Raw genomic sequence first — 14469 nt, 5'->3', positions numbered from 1 at the left:
AGATGGGTGACTCCAGAGTCAAATCGCTGGCATCACCGGAGGCTTCCTGTCTGTTCCAAGGGAAGCGCTTAAGGCTGGTGTCAGATGAGTGACTCCAGAGACAAATTGTGGGTGGTGGGATCACTAGAGGCTTCCTTTCTGTCCCTATGTAAGAAATGACTGCTGATATCAAATGGGTGACTCCAGAGACAAATTGCCAGTGGTGGCATCACTAGAGGTTTCCTGTCTGTCCCTATGATATGTCTTAGGGCCGCTGTCAAATGGGTGACTCCAGAGACAAATGGCTGGCGGTAGGATCTCCAGAAGCTTTCTGTCTGTCCCTATGATATCTCTTAAGGCTGCTGTCAGATGGGTGACTCCAGAGACAAATTGCTGGTTGTGGGATCACCAGAGGCTTCCTGTCTGTCCCTATGGAAGCAGTTAAGGATGATGTTAGATAGATGACTCCAAAGACGAATCGCTGGCGGTGGGATCACTAGAGGCGTATCTCTTAAAGCGGAGTTCTGGCCTCAAATAACTTTTATAACTAAAAATACCCCTATAATACGAATCCATCGCCATTTACAGAACCGCTATTCTCATACTTACAAGGTGTACAGTATTGGATTTTAGTCAAAATCTTACTTTTAAAAACGCTGTCTGGGCGCGGCCATCTTAGACGTGGGCATCTGAAGCCGCAGTGTAATCTGCTGAGTCGTCCTTCCTGATTCCAGGGAGTGTTCTGGGAGTTCTTCCTGATTCCAGCCTCCTGGGAGTGATGACAAACAGCTCCCAGGATGCAATGCAAAGGCGGAAGTGATGTTGGTGGCCGTGGCCACAGAGGGGGGAGAAGGAGGAAGTACAATCAAAAATGCCCTGAAAATAAGCTAAGGGGCCGCCAAAAAAAAATTGAAAATGGACAATTGTTGATCAGCATAGCAAGCGATCCAGGAATCACTAAAGTTGCAAAATAGGCCGGAACTCCACTTTAAGGCCGATGTCAGATGGGTGACTCCAAAGACGAATCGCTGGTGGTGGGATCTCCAGAGGCTTCCCGTCTGTCTTTATGGTATCTCTTAAGGCTGGTGTCAGATGGGTGCCTCCAGATTCAAATTGCTGGTGGTGGGATCACCAGAGGTTTCCTGTCTGTCCCTATGGAAACACTTAAGGATGATGTTATATAGATGACTCCAGAGACAAATCACTAGTGGTGGGATCATTAAAGGCTTCCTGTCTGTCCAATTGGTATCTCTTAAGGCCGATGTCAGATGGGTGACTCCAAAGACGCATCGCTGGCGGTGGGATCACTAGAGGCGTATCTCTTAAGGCCGATGTCAGATGGGTGACTCCAAAGACGAATCGCTGGCGGTGGGATCACTAGAGGCGTATCTCTTAAGGCTGATGTCAGATGGGTGACTCCAAAGACGAATCGCTGGCGGTGGGATCACTAGAGGCGTATCTCTTAAGGCTGATGTCAGATGGGTGACTCCAAAGACGAATCGCTGGCGGTGGGATCACTAGAGGCGTATCTCTTAAGGCTGATGTCAGATGGGTGACTCCAAAGACGAATCGCTGGCGGTGGGATCACTAGAGGCGTATCTCTTAAGGCTGATGTCAGATGGGTGACTCCAAAGACGCATCGCTGGCGGTGGGATCACTAGAGGCGTATCTCTTAAGGCTGATGTCAGATGGGTGACTCCAAAGACGAATCACTGGCGGTGGGATCACTAGAGGCGTATCTTAAGGCCGATGTCAGATGGGTGACTCCAAAGATGAATCGCTGGCGGTGGGATCTCCAGAGGCTTCCTGTCTGTCCAATTGGTATCTCTTAAGGCCGATGTCAGATGGGTGACTCCAGAGGCTTCCTGCCTGTCCCTATGGAAGCACTTATGGATGATGTTAGATAGGTGTTTCCAGAGACAAGTTGCCGACGGTGGAATCACTAGAGGCGTCCTGTCTGTCTCTATGGAAATTCTTAAGAATAGTGGAATCACTCGAGGCTTCCTGCCCGTCCCCATGGTATCACCTAAAGGTTAATTTTTAAAAAAAATTAAAAAAAACAAACATGTTACGCTCACCAGCTCTGTTAAATTCTATTGCACAGAGAACCCCTGTTCCTCCTCTACTTGGGTCCCCCGTCGGCGATCTTGGCTTCTTCTCTTCTTCGTGTGTCTCCATAGAAAGCCATTTGCTATGGGGGCAGGCAGTGCCCGCTCGCTCCTGAGCTGTGTGTCTATGGAGCAAGTTCAGACTGCGTGGACTCTAGTGCCATTGGCATTGAGTCAAACAGGCATCTCCCAACCTTAATGCTGTATGACAGACAATCACTCCGTTTCCACATCAATCAGAGAAAACGTCACTTTCAATCCAGTAGGTCAATCGTCATAAATACAAAAGGAAATCTCCACATACGAAAAAACAGGCATTTCATCACATAATCCAATAGGCTAGGTTGCAGATATGTGGATCGCAGTGTTTGGATGAGCCTCAACCCAACATGTTTTGTCTAAAAAGACATCATCTGGGGTATGAGTGCCTCGTCCTACACTGCGTTTATTTAAAGGTAATAATTAAAACTCAACTGCGGAACCCGTGTACCGATCGATGGTGCTCATTATTCTGGAAGTGACTTCCAAGATGGTGTACGGCGTGCGTCTCAAGCCCCGATTCGATTTGAACGATTGCGCATGCGCCGTTTCAAGCCTCGATCTCGTAATGGATCCAAAGGCTATGCATACATCAGCACGTCCTTTCAAGATCTATCTGCAGAGACTGACACAGCTCACAAGACCAGGAAATGACCATGCAGCCATGACCCTGGTAGAACCACTAAAATTAGAGGACCTACAGGTATATCCTTATGGGGCAAAATGTTAAGTCCTTCTGACTACCTGCTGATTTATAGCAGAAGTAGCCGAGACCTGCAGCAGATCCCAAGCAACTGCCTGAAGATTAATATTACTGTATGTTCTTATTCTCCATAGGGCTGGTTTGAATGACACAAGGATCCCTACAAGGACGTCATGATGGAGAATCAGCCGCCCCTCACATCACCGGGTAAGAGGAGACTTTATTGTAAAGGAGAGAGCAGTACGGAGGATCCACCTAGATCCCCCATCATCTGATAAACACATAGAAACAATGTATTCAGTCAGTGTGTGTGTTTCCTACAGATGGATCCAGTACCAGGAGATGTCCTTGTCCTCCTCACCCCACCCTGGAACATCACAATGACTATAATATAAAAGTAGAGGATTCTGATGAAGAGGAGGAGGAAGAGGAGTGTATAAACAGTGATCAGTCATGTAAGGAGGAGAAAGCCCCCCCAAAGAATGGCACAGGTGAGTTATAAACACTAAATACACTGATTTTCCCAGCTGGCAGCTGAATGGGACCATGAGATGAGTCACTGGTTGCTATGACACCTATGGCTGCTGGTTGCTATGACACCTATGGCTGCTGGTTGCTATGACACCTACGGCTGCTGACTTCATTGCAACCCTGCAAATTCCTGAATTAGAGGCAGGCCATTTTAACCACTTAAGCCCCCGGAAGATTTTACCCCCTTCCTGACCAGGCCCTATTTTGCGATTCGGCACTATGTGACTTTAACGGACAATTGCGCGGTCGTGCGACGCCGTATCCAAATGAAATTGACGTCCTTTTTTTCCCACAAACAGAGCTTTCTTTTGGTGGTATTTGATCACCTGTGTGATTTTTACTTTTTGCGCTATAAACAAAAAAAAAGCGACAATTTTGCAAAAATAACAATATTTTTCACATTTTTTTATATGAAATTCCCCCCCAAAAAAATGTAAAAATCTAAATTTTTTAACATTTTAGGCCACTTTGTTTTCTGCTACATATGTTTGGTAAAAAAATAGCAATAAGCGTATTTTGATTGGTTTGCGAAAAAGTTATCGCGTTTACTAACTAAGGGAAAGATTTTTGTCATTTTTATTGTCTTTTTTTTAAATCAGTAATGGCGGCGATCTGCGATTTTTTTTTGTGGGACTGCGACATTGCGGCGGACAGATCGGACCCTTGACTGACATTTTTTACACTTTTGGGGGTACCAGTGACATTACTGCAGTAATCAGTGCTATACATATGCACTGTTACTGTAAAAATGACACTGGCAGGGAAGGGGTTAACTTTATTGGAGAAGGTTAAGTGTGTCCCTAGGGGCGTGTTTCTAACTGTAAAGGGATGTGGCTGTTTGTGTAACTACAGAGATATACGATCCTACATAGCAGGACCGTATGATCTCTGCACTTACACAGGGGAGAATGACAGGCGGCTTTGTTTACATTAGCCACCTGCCTTTCTCCCTCTGTACCGGACGATCGAGAGTGACCGGCGGACATCTGGTCCGTCGGTCACACGTGCGGGGATCACAGTGAACAAGCGGGGGCGGGAGCGTGCCTCCGGCGGCGCACGCTTGCCCCCTATTGGCTCGCAGGCGAGTGACGTACCCATACGTCACTTTGCCTGCACGGGGCTGACCGCCGCAGTGTATGTACTTGCGGCGGTCGGCAAGTGGTTAAATAGACTCTACCACCCGAAAAATGTTGTAAATGCTATAGTGAATTCCTCCAATTTATTTAGTCCGTGTGTGTTTCCTACAGATGGATGCAGGAACAGAAACACACCAGAGAGATGTCCCCACCTTTTGGATTCCCCCGAGGAGGGTCAAAGTGTTTTACAGGATGATCAGGTAAGGTGGTTTGTGGTTTTACGGAGAGCTGAGAAGTTTTTAAGCCCTGAGGTTAGAAGATTTTACATTGTGTGTTTGTTTTTGGGCAGGAGGAATTCTTTACTGTTGTTAAAATGGAGGATACAGATGTAGAGGAGGAGACATGTGTAGAGGGTGATCTGCTGTGTAAGGAGGAGGAAGTTCCTTCCGAGATCAGTGCAGGTAAGCAATGAACCTGGAAGATCTGTCTCTTAATTTGTTGTCCTTCATTCTTCTGATCTTGGCCTGATGTATTCAAAGTCATCCCAAGTTATCAAATATAATTTTGGTTTTAGACTATTGCCTTTTATCTTGTTCTAAGCTCAGGTTGGTGGTTTAGTTTTGAGCTTTGTCCCTGAAGCCCCTTGTCTTGTTCTAGGCTTACACTGGTGTCTTCAATCTTGTTCTGAGCTTTGTTTATGAGACCTCCTGTCTTTTCCTAGATTCCTATTGGTGTCTTTAATATTGTTCTGAGCTTTGTTCTTGAGACCTCCTCTCTTGTCTTAGACATACACTGGTGGCTTCCATCTTGTTCTGAGATTTGTTCCTTAGACCTCCTGGCTTGTCTTAGCTTGACACTGGTGTCTTCCATCTTGTTCTCAGCTTTGTTCCTGAGACCTCCCATTAGAAACGTTAGTCCAGTAAAAACGTCTTGCTCCTTAGTGTTGTAGTGTTTGTTAATTTAATAATACAAAGTGCAATTGATGATGTGGACTTTACCAATGAAAATTCCCAGCTCAATCGAACAAAGCTTTCCCCACATACTGGTGGCTTCCATCTTGTTCTGAGCTTTGTTCCTTAGACCTCCTGACTTGTCTTAGCTTGACACTGGTGTCTTCCATTTTGTTCTGAGCTTTGTTACCAAGATCTCCTGTCTTGTCTTAGACTTACAATGGTGTGTTTCTTCTTGTTCTAAGCTTTGTTCCCAAGATCTCCTTTCTTATACTGTACAAGCCTCTTGTCTTGTCCTAGATTTACACTTGTGTCTCTCATCTGTTTTGAGCTTCGTTCCTGAGACCTCTCGTCATGTCCTGGATTGACAATTGTGTCTTCCATTTTATTCTGAGCTTTGTTCATGTGACCTCCTGTCTTGTCCTAGATTTACATTGTTGTCTTCAATCATGTTCTGAGCTTTGTTCCTGAGACCTCCTGACATGTCTTAGACTTACACTGGGGTCTTCCTTCTTCCATCTTCCGTTCTGAGATTTGTTCCCGAACCCTTCAGTTCCTAGATTGACACTGGTGTCTTCCATCTTGTTCTGAGCTTTGTTCCGGAGACCTCCTGTCTTGTCCTAGATTTACACTCAAGTGTCTTCCATGTTGTTTTAAGCTTTGTTCTTGAGACCTCGTGTCATGTCTTAGACTTATGCCCCGTACACACATGCAGATTATCTGAAGACTTTTGTCTGCAGACTTACCAAAACCATATAATATGAGGTCAAACCTAAACACTTTCAATTTGTATGCAATCCGGCAGGCCCTTGCACTACATAGAAAAGGTAAATCTGAAGACAAAAGTCTTCAGATAATCTGCACGTGTGTACGGGGCATAAAGCCCCGTACACACGTACCGATCGTCGTCATACAAACGTTCGTCTTTTCTCCCCGGGATGTCGATGTCTGTTGAAAAGTGCAAAGACAGCACAAGAATTTTGTCCGCAGACTTCAGCTGACTGCAGAAGTGATGTCATGTAATGGTTAACTTTCCCTGTGTTTTTTCTTTTCTGAGCATGCCCAGTCTTGCAAATCTGCGGTCTGTCGGCTGATTTCTGTACTGACTGGCGAACAATCGGCCGCTCTGGTGTCCGCATACAAAAATTTTGATGTTTGCAAGAAAGACTCTTGTCCGCAGAATGTGCGCAGACAGCTGTCGGAGGCACCATACTAACAAGCGTACAATCGGCAGATCTTTCGTCCGCCGACGTTTGTATGACGACGATCGGTACGTGTGTACGGGCCTTTAGACTTACACTGGTGTGTTTCGTCTTGTTCTGAGCTTTGTTCAAAAGATCTCCTATATTATACTGTACAAGCCTCTTGTCTTGTCCTAGATTTACACTAGTGTCTTCCATCTTCCATCTTTGGAGCTTTGTTCCTGAGACCTCTCATCATGTCATAGATTGACAATGGTGTCTTCCATTTTGTTCTGAGCTTTGTTCCCAAGACCTCCTGTCTTGTCTTAGACTTACACTGGTGTCTTCCTTCTTGTTTTGAGCATTGTTCACCGGACCTTCTGATTTGTCCTAGATTCTCACTGGTGTCTTCTATCTTGTTCTGAGCTTTGTTCTCAAGATCTCCTTTCTTATTCTATATAAGCCTCTTGTCTTGTTCTAGATTTACACTCTATTGACTTCCGTTTTGTTTTGAGCTTTGTTCCTGAGACCTCCCGTCATGTCCTACATGTACACTGGTGTCTTCCATTTTGTTCTGAGATTTGTTCTCGAGACCTCCTGTCTTGTCCTAGATTTACACCAGTGTCTTCCTTCTTGTTTTGAGCTTTGTTCCCAAGACCTTCTCTCTTGTCTAATGCCCCGTACACACATGCAGATTATCTGAAGACTTTTGTCTTCAGATTTACCTTTTCTATGTAGTGCAAGGGCCTGCCGGATTGCATACAAATTGAAAGTGTTTAGGTTTGACCTCATATTATATGGTTTTGGTAAGTCTACAGACAAAAGTCTTCAGATAATCTGCACGTGTGTATGGGGCATTAGGCTTACACTGTTATCTTCCTTCTTGTTTTGAGCTTTGTTCCCAGGATCTCCTGTCTTGTCCTAGATTTACACTGGTGTCTTCCATCTGGTTCTGAGCTCTCTGGTGTCTTCCATCTTGTTTTGTGCTTTGTTCCTGAAACCTCATGTCTTGTCCTAGATTTACATTGGTATCTTCCATCTTGTTCTGAGCTTTGTTCCTGAGACCTCCTATGTTGTCCTAGGTTTACATTGGTGTCTTCCATCTTGTTCTGAGCATTGTTCCTGAGACCTGTTCTGTCCTAGGTTTACATTGGTGTCTTCCATCTTGTTCTGAGCATTGTTCCTGAGACCTGTTCTGTCCTAGATTTACATTGGTGTCTTCCATCTTGTTCTGAGCTTTGTTCCCGAGACCACCTGTCCTGTCTTATATTAACATTGGTGTCTTCCACCTTGTTCTGAGCTTTGTTTCCGAGACCTCCCATTGGAAACGTTACTTAGTCCAGTAAAAACGTCTTGCTTCTTAGTGTTGTATTTGTTTATTTTGTAATACAAAGTGCAATTGATGGTGTGGGACTTTACTAATGAAAATTCCCAGCTCAACTCACCAACCAGCCTGCAACCAACTTGCAAACAACAAACTGTTAGACAGGATTATTTGGTTGTTTGCAGGCTGGTTGGTGAGTTGAGCTGGGAATTTTCTTTGGTTTTGTTTGACATGCCATTGCCCTTCCATGCCCTTTTTGCTCATAGGCCAGTTATATGTGGGGGCATTTGTTCGTACTGTTGGAAAATTGGTGAGGGGATGGAATGGACATCCACCATGTAGCACAATGGCAGCCAAGGTGTCCAGTGCATCCCCTCACCAGTTTTCCAACAGCACAAACAAATGGCCACTGCCCCATCTATAACTGTGCCCCTGTGCCTTTTTTTTTTCTATAAATCGGATTTTATTTTGAGATTTCTTCTTATATGAGACAAATACAAGGGAAACTAAAAATACAAAGAAATAAGAGAAAAAAAAAGGGAAAAGGGGATCCAATTAACAGATAAAACATTGATGTCAACAGTACTTTTAGTTCATTATCATACAGTTTTCCAAGAGATATCCCAGAGCAACCGCTCTGTTCAGGAGGGTCCATTCAGCTTTCGATCTTTAAGGAGAAGTCCTGGTGCCAGTTACATCTATGTGTCCACAGGCTTTTTAGACCCTAATATAGGGTCCACATGTTCTGGTGAGTAGGGGTCCTGGAGGGGTCACCACCACTTGGAGCACGTGTGTTTTATATGCACTGGAGCACTTCATCACCTATTGTATTTTCACCTTATTGGACACTTTCTTGGATATTTAATTATTTTGGACACTTAAAAATAATAATTTTTGTATTGGTTTTTTAATATTTTTTTGAGTAACATGAGTATGTTTATGTAATTTTTATTTATGTATGCCAGCGCTGTGTTTAATTGATTATTCATATATTTTTTCTGAGTTATTTACTTGGCGAACAGCAGCTGCAACATTCACATATACACTTATTAGATTTATTTTCAAGGTAGCGCGGGTTTAATTTTCGTTTTTCACTTATTGCCAGCTTAGATTAGAACATGGGACATCTTTCCATTTTTTTCTATATTTTTTTAAACTTCCGAGAAGCATTACGTTGGGCATAAGTGTATTTCTTGAACAGTTCATGTTTGTCCATTTCCCGAACCCAGTCCTCAAGGGTAGGAGGATTGGGTGAGACCCATCGAGAGGCTATTAACTTGCAGGCCAAAAACAGCATTCTCACAATGGCCACTGCCTCGTCGTATTACAGAATGTTGGAATTTATATACCCAAGTAGACATAAGACGGGATCTGAAACTAGCCTAGTGTGATATATAGAGTTTATCACATCCTGCCAATACTGTCGTAGTTTTGGACACCTCCAAAATAAATGTATAAAGGAACCAGGAGATTTAGCACATCTTACACATTCAGGATTTTCTTTCCTGCCTATCCTATACAACGGCCCTGGAGTACAGTACGCCTTATTTATAAAAAAAGGTTGGGTCACTCTATGGGTTCAAGATATCGAAACAAGCTACACATTTTCCCTTGTGCCTTTAAGGAGCAGTGGGCTCCCTATATGCTTACCTTCCCTCTATCCATTATAATGCATGTGCTTCCACTGTGGAGGCTCTCAAAAATGTATAGACTTAGGACTACAGAAAATGCTGGGGTGACGTGAAGTGGCTCTGCAGCTTACGCATGTATTTGCAGATGTGTGCTAACTAAACCCCTGTTTTTAACGCAAACTGTTGGACAGGATTATTTGGTTGTTTGCAGGCTGGTTGGTGAGTGGAGCTGGGAGCCTTCTTTGGTTTTGTTTGACAGAACTATGATTCCTGCTAAGGAGCAGATGCCATTTCTTAGAGAGGTCAGTGGGTGACTGAGCCCATACACCGTTGAAGTAATAGTAAAGGTTGGAAATTTCCATTGTTATTGATCTTTCTGTTTCCAAAGATTTGTGTTGGCTGCTTTTCGCATATTTAATTTTTACAGTATATTCTAGCGCAGCAATATTATGTTTAATAGTAAAGGTTGGACTAAATTCTCAAGCCAGGTAACCCTCCTCTAACACATTCTACATATTTTTTCCTTACCTTGTGAAAAAATGTGTACTCATGTAAGTTGGCCATGCAGGTCCCTTGCTGGTTCAGTTTCCCAGTGCAGGGGGCCTCAGATGTGCCTTTAACCACTTAAGCCCCGGAAGATTTTACCCCCCTTCCTGACCAGGGGGTATTTTGCGATTCGGCACTGCGTGACTTTAACGGACAATTGCGCGGTCGTGCGACGCTGTACCTAAACGAATTTGACGTCCTTTTTTCCCCACAAACAGAGCTTTCTTTTGGTGGTATTTGATCACCTGTGCGATTTTTTGATCATGTGCTATAAACAAAAAAAGAGCGACAATTTTGCAAAAATAACAATATTTTTCAAATTTTTTTATATGAAATTCCCCAAAAAAAAAAATGTAAAAATCAAAATTTTTTAACATTTTCAGCCAATTTGTTTTATGCTACATATGTTTGGTAAAAAAAAATCGCAAAAAGTGTATTTTGATTGGTTTGGGCAAAAGTTATCGCGTTTACTAACAAAGGGAAAGATTTTTGTCATTTTTGTTGTTTTTTTTTTTTAAACACGTAATGGCGGCGATCTGCAATTTTTTTTGCGGGACTGCGACATTGGGGCGGACAGATCGGACCCTTAACTGACATTTTTGACACTTTTGGGGTTACCAGTGACATTACTGCAGTAATCAGTGCTATACATATGCACTGTTACTGTAAAATGACACTGGTAGTGAAGGGGTTAACTTTATTTGAGAGGGAGGGGTGGTGTGTGTCCCTAGGGGCGTGATTCTAACTGTAGAACATAACATAGTAGAACCGTATGATCACTGTTTCTACACAGGGGAGAATGACAGGCGGCTTGTTTACACTAGCCGTCTGCCTTTCTCCCTCTCCACCGACGATCGGCGAGTGACCGCCGGACATCGGGTCTGCCGGTCACACGCGCGGGGGGGTCCGTGACCGCGCGGGAGCGCGCCTCCGGCGGCGCGCGCTCGCTCCCCAGAGCCTCACAGGCTAGTGATGTACCGGTACGTCACTTTGCCTGTGAGGGGCTGACCGCCGCAGTATATGTACTTGCGGCGGTCGGCAAGTGGTTAAGGGCCAGGCTTCAAACATCCTCTCCAAACTCCTCTTCTGGATCCTTAGAGCACCTAACAGCCCCTTGCGCTGACATCACTCCTCTCCTGGACCTTGCTGCTGGACAGCCATTAGGTGGCGTCCACTTTGGGCAAGCAGTGGCATTGACATCGAAGAAGATGCAGCTTTAGGTGAGTAAATTGGGCCTTTAGATATTTGTTTTTTTTTTAATTTTCAAATTCCAGCTATCATATCAAGGCGGGGGGGGGGGGGGGGTGGGGGTATAGGGAGATCAACTTAATTTTTTTTTAAAGTGTGTCACAATTTTTTACTTTCCTATTATTAGTTTACGTCTTTCTTTCAATGTGTTCCTGACAGATGGACGTTATATTGAGAACACGCCTCAGGGGTTAGATAGCCCAGGAGAAAACTTTGTCACCCCAAATTTCCATGAAGGACTTCACAGCCCAGATAAAACATTAGAGACATTTCCTACAGCTAGCCCCGACTTCCCTATTACGCCCCAGAAAACTGACGCCATCAAGAGGCCATACACCTGTCCGCAGTGTGAAAAGTCCTACACCAAGAAATCCAACCTCATAGAACACATCAGCGCTCACAATGGTGAGAAGCTACATCCTTGTCCAGAGTGCGGAAAATTCTTCACCCAAAAGTCGTATCTCGGGCAGCACCTGAAAATTCACACAGGGGAGAAGCCATATTCCTGTCTGCAGTGCGGAAAGTGCTTCACTCACAAAACCAATCTCGCTGAGCATAAGAAAATTCACACGGGCGAGCGGCCTTTTTCTTGTTCGGTGTGTGGAAAGTCTTTCACCCGGAAGTGTTACCTGGCCAGCCATCAGACCATGCACACAGGTCAGAAGCCTTTCTCTTGTTCCGAGTGTGGGAAATCCTACAACAAGAGATCCAATCTGCTTGAACACGTTAGAAGTCATACAGGGGAGAAACTCTTTTCCTGCGACATATGCAGCAAAAGCTTCACGCAGAGGTCCTACCTGGGGCAGCACCAGAGGATTCACACAGGGGAGAAGCCATTTATGTGTTCGGAGTGCGGCAAAAGCTTCACCCATAAACCGAACCTAGCAGAGCACATGAAGACCCACACAGGGGAGAAACCATATTCCTGCCCGGAATGTGGGAGGTGTTTCGCCCGCAAGTCATTCCTGGACGATCATCGGTCCATCCACAGCGGGGAGAAACCCTTTTCCTGTACAGAGTGCGGGAAATGCTTCAGGAAGGAGCCATCGCTTATCTTCCATCAGAGGAGCCACACTGGGGAAAAGCCTTTTTCTTGTGCACACTGCGGAAAATGCTTCACTCACAAGTCATACCTAGTGAGGCATCAGAAGACTCATCGTGATTAGACACTGTGTTACCGACCAGGATGTGGGAGGGGTTTCGTTCACAGATCCAATCATTTAAAGAAAATAACTTTCATGGGAGGAGTGGGCAGAGGGTTCGTGCTCCAATCAAGATGTATTTTATCTCCATACCTCTGTCCTTCCAACCTCCATGGCCCTAATTATGTGAACTTGTCTCTGATCTTTTGGTCCGTTTGCCCTTGTCTTTTGATCCAGGTGTCCCTGTTCCTGCTTATTTTGTTCCCAAACCATCTACTCTCTATTCCCTATCCCCATAACCTCTAGTTCTTTCATCTCTCACCAGTCCCTACAGTCTCTATACCCCACCAGTCTACATACCCCGCCAGTGCTTCAGTCTCCATGATTCACTGAATTCCTTCAGTTTTTATAACTCACCAGTCCTTCACTCTCCATGCCCCTTCCCTTCAAACCCTAGTCCTTTAATCTCTATATCCCACCAATCCTTCAGTCTCCATACCCCACCAATCCTTTAATTTCCATACTCCATCAATCCTTCAGTCCCCATACGCCACCAATCCTTCAGTCTCCATACCCCACCAATCTTTCAATTTCCATACTCCATCAATCCTTCAGTCCCCATACGCCACCAATCCTTCAGTCCCCATACGCCACCAATCCTTCAGTCTCCATACCCTACCAATCTTTCAATTTCCATACTCCATCAATCCTTCAGTCCCCATACGCCACCAATCCTTCAGTCCCCATACGCCACCAATCCTTCAGTCTCCATACCCCACCAATCTTTCAATTTCCATACTCCATCAATCCTTCAGTCCCCATACGCCACCAATCCTTCAGTCTCCATACCCCACCAATCCTTCAATTTCCATACTCCATCAAACCTTCAGTCCCCAATTCTTCAGTCTCTGTACTCCACAAAATCTTCAGTATCCATACCCTAAATTATTAAGGCTCTATACCCTTCTAATCTTTCAGTCTTCACCCCCCCCCAATCCTTCAGTTTTCACCCCCTTTTCCTAACCCTCTACTCTCTATTCCCCTTAACCCCTAGTTTTATACTCTATACTGTACACCCCACCAATTCTATAGTCGCCACACCTCACCAATCCTTCAATCTCTATACCCCACCAATCCTTCAATTTCCATACTCCATGAATCCTTCAGTCCCCATACGCCACCAATTCTTCAGTCTCCGTACTCTACAAAATCTTCAGTATCCATACCCTAAATTATTAAGGCTCTATACCCTTCTAATCTTTCAGTCTTCACCCCCCCCCCCAATCCTTCAGTTTTCACCCCCTTTTCCTAACCCTCTACTCTCTATTCCCCTTAATCTCTAGTTTTATACTCTCTACTGTACACCCCACCAATCCTTTAGTCGCCATACCTCACCAATCCTTCAATCTCTATACCCCACCAATCCTTCAGTCTCCATACCCCACCAATCCTTCAATTTCCATACTTCATCAATCCTTCAGTCCCCATACGCCACCAATTCTTTCAGTCTTCACCCCCTCCCCTCAATCCTTCAGTTTTCATCCCCTTTTCATAACCCTCTACTCTCTATGCCCCTTCCCCTTAACCCCTAGTTTTGTACTCTCTACTCTATACCCCACCAATCCTTCAGTCTCTATACCCCACCAATCCTTCAGTCTCTATACCCCACCAATCCTTTAATCTCTATATCCTGTCAATTCTTCAATCTCTATACCCCACCAATTATTTAGTTGCCACACCTCACCAATCCTTCAAACTCTATACCCCACAATCCTTCAGTCTCTATACCCCACCAATCCTTTAATCTCTATACCCCTTCAATTCTTCAATCTCTATACCCCACCAATCCTTCAGTCTCTATAACCTACTAATCCTCCAGTTTCTTACCACACTAATCCTCCAGTCTCTCTACCACACTAATCCTCCAGTCTCTTCTATCCCCCCCATTCCAGTCCTTCAGTTTTAACCCCTTTCCAACCAGTCCTTCAGTTTCCATGTCCTGCCAGTTATG

The 14469-nt window shown here is 44.6% G+C and overlaps 1 protein-coding gene across 1 annotated transcript in view; it reads left to right on the top strand.

The window, feature by feature from the left end:
- Positions 1 to 12805, top strand: part of LOC309564397 (uncharacterized protein) — a 50451-nt gene extending 37646 nt beyond the window's left edge. Inside the window, exons 14-18 of the mRNA XM_082269025.1 lie at positions 2964 to 2968; positions 3153 to 3320; positions 4608 to 4696; positions 4786 to 4897; positions 11476 to 12805. Of these exons, the coding sequence (XP_082125151.1) occupies positions 2964 to 2968; positions 3153 to 3320; positions 4608 to 4696; positions 4786 to 4897; positions 11476 to 12482 (1381 nt within the window). The 3' untranslated portion in view covers positions 12483 to 12805. The remainder of the gene's footprint in view (positions 1 to 2963; positions 2969 to 3152; positions 3321 to 4607; positions 4697 to 4785; positions 4898 to 11475) is intronic.
- Positions 12806 to 14469: the final 1664 nt, after the last annotated feature.

This window comes from Pelophylax lessonae (assembly GCF_965119305.1).
Source record: "Pelophylax lessonae genome assembly, chromosome: 9".
NCBI lineage: Eukaryota > Metazoa > Chordata > Amphibia > Anura > Ranidae > Pelophylax > Pelophylax lessonae.
Note: the sequence above shows the minus strand (reverse complement) of the source record. Positions and strands in the feature narration are given on the sequence as shown.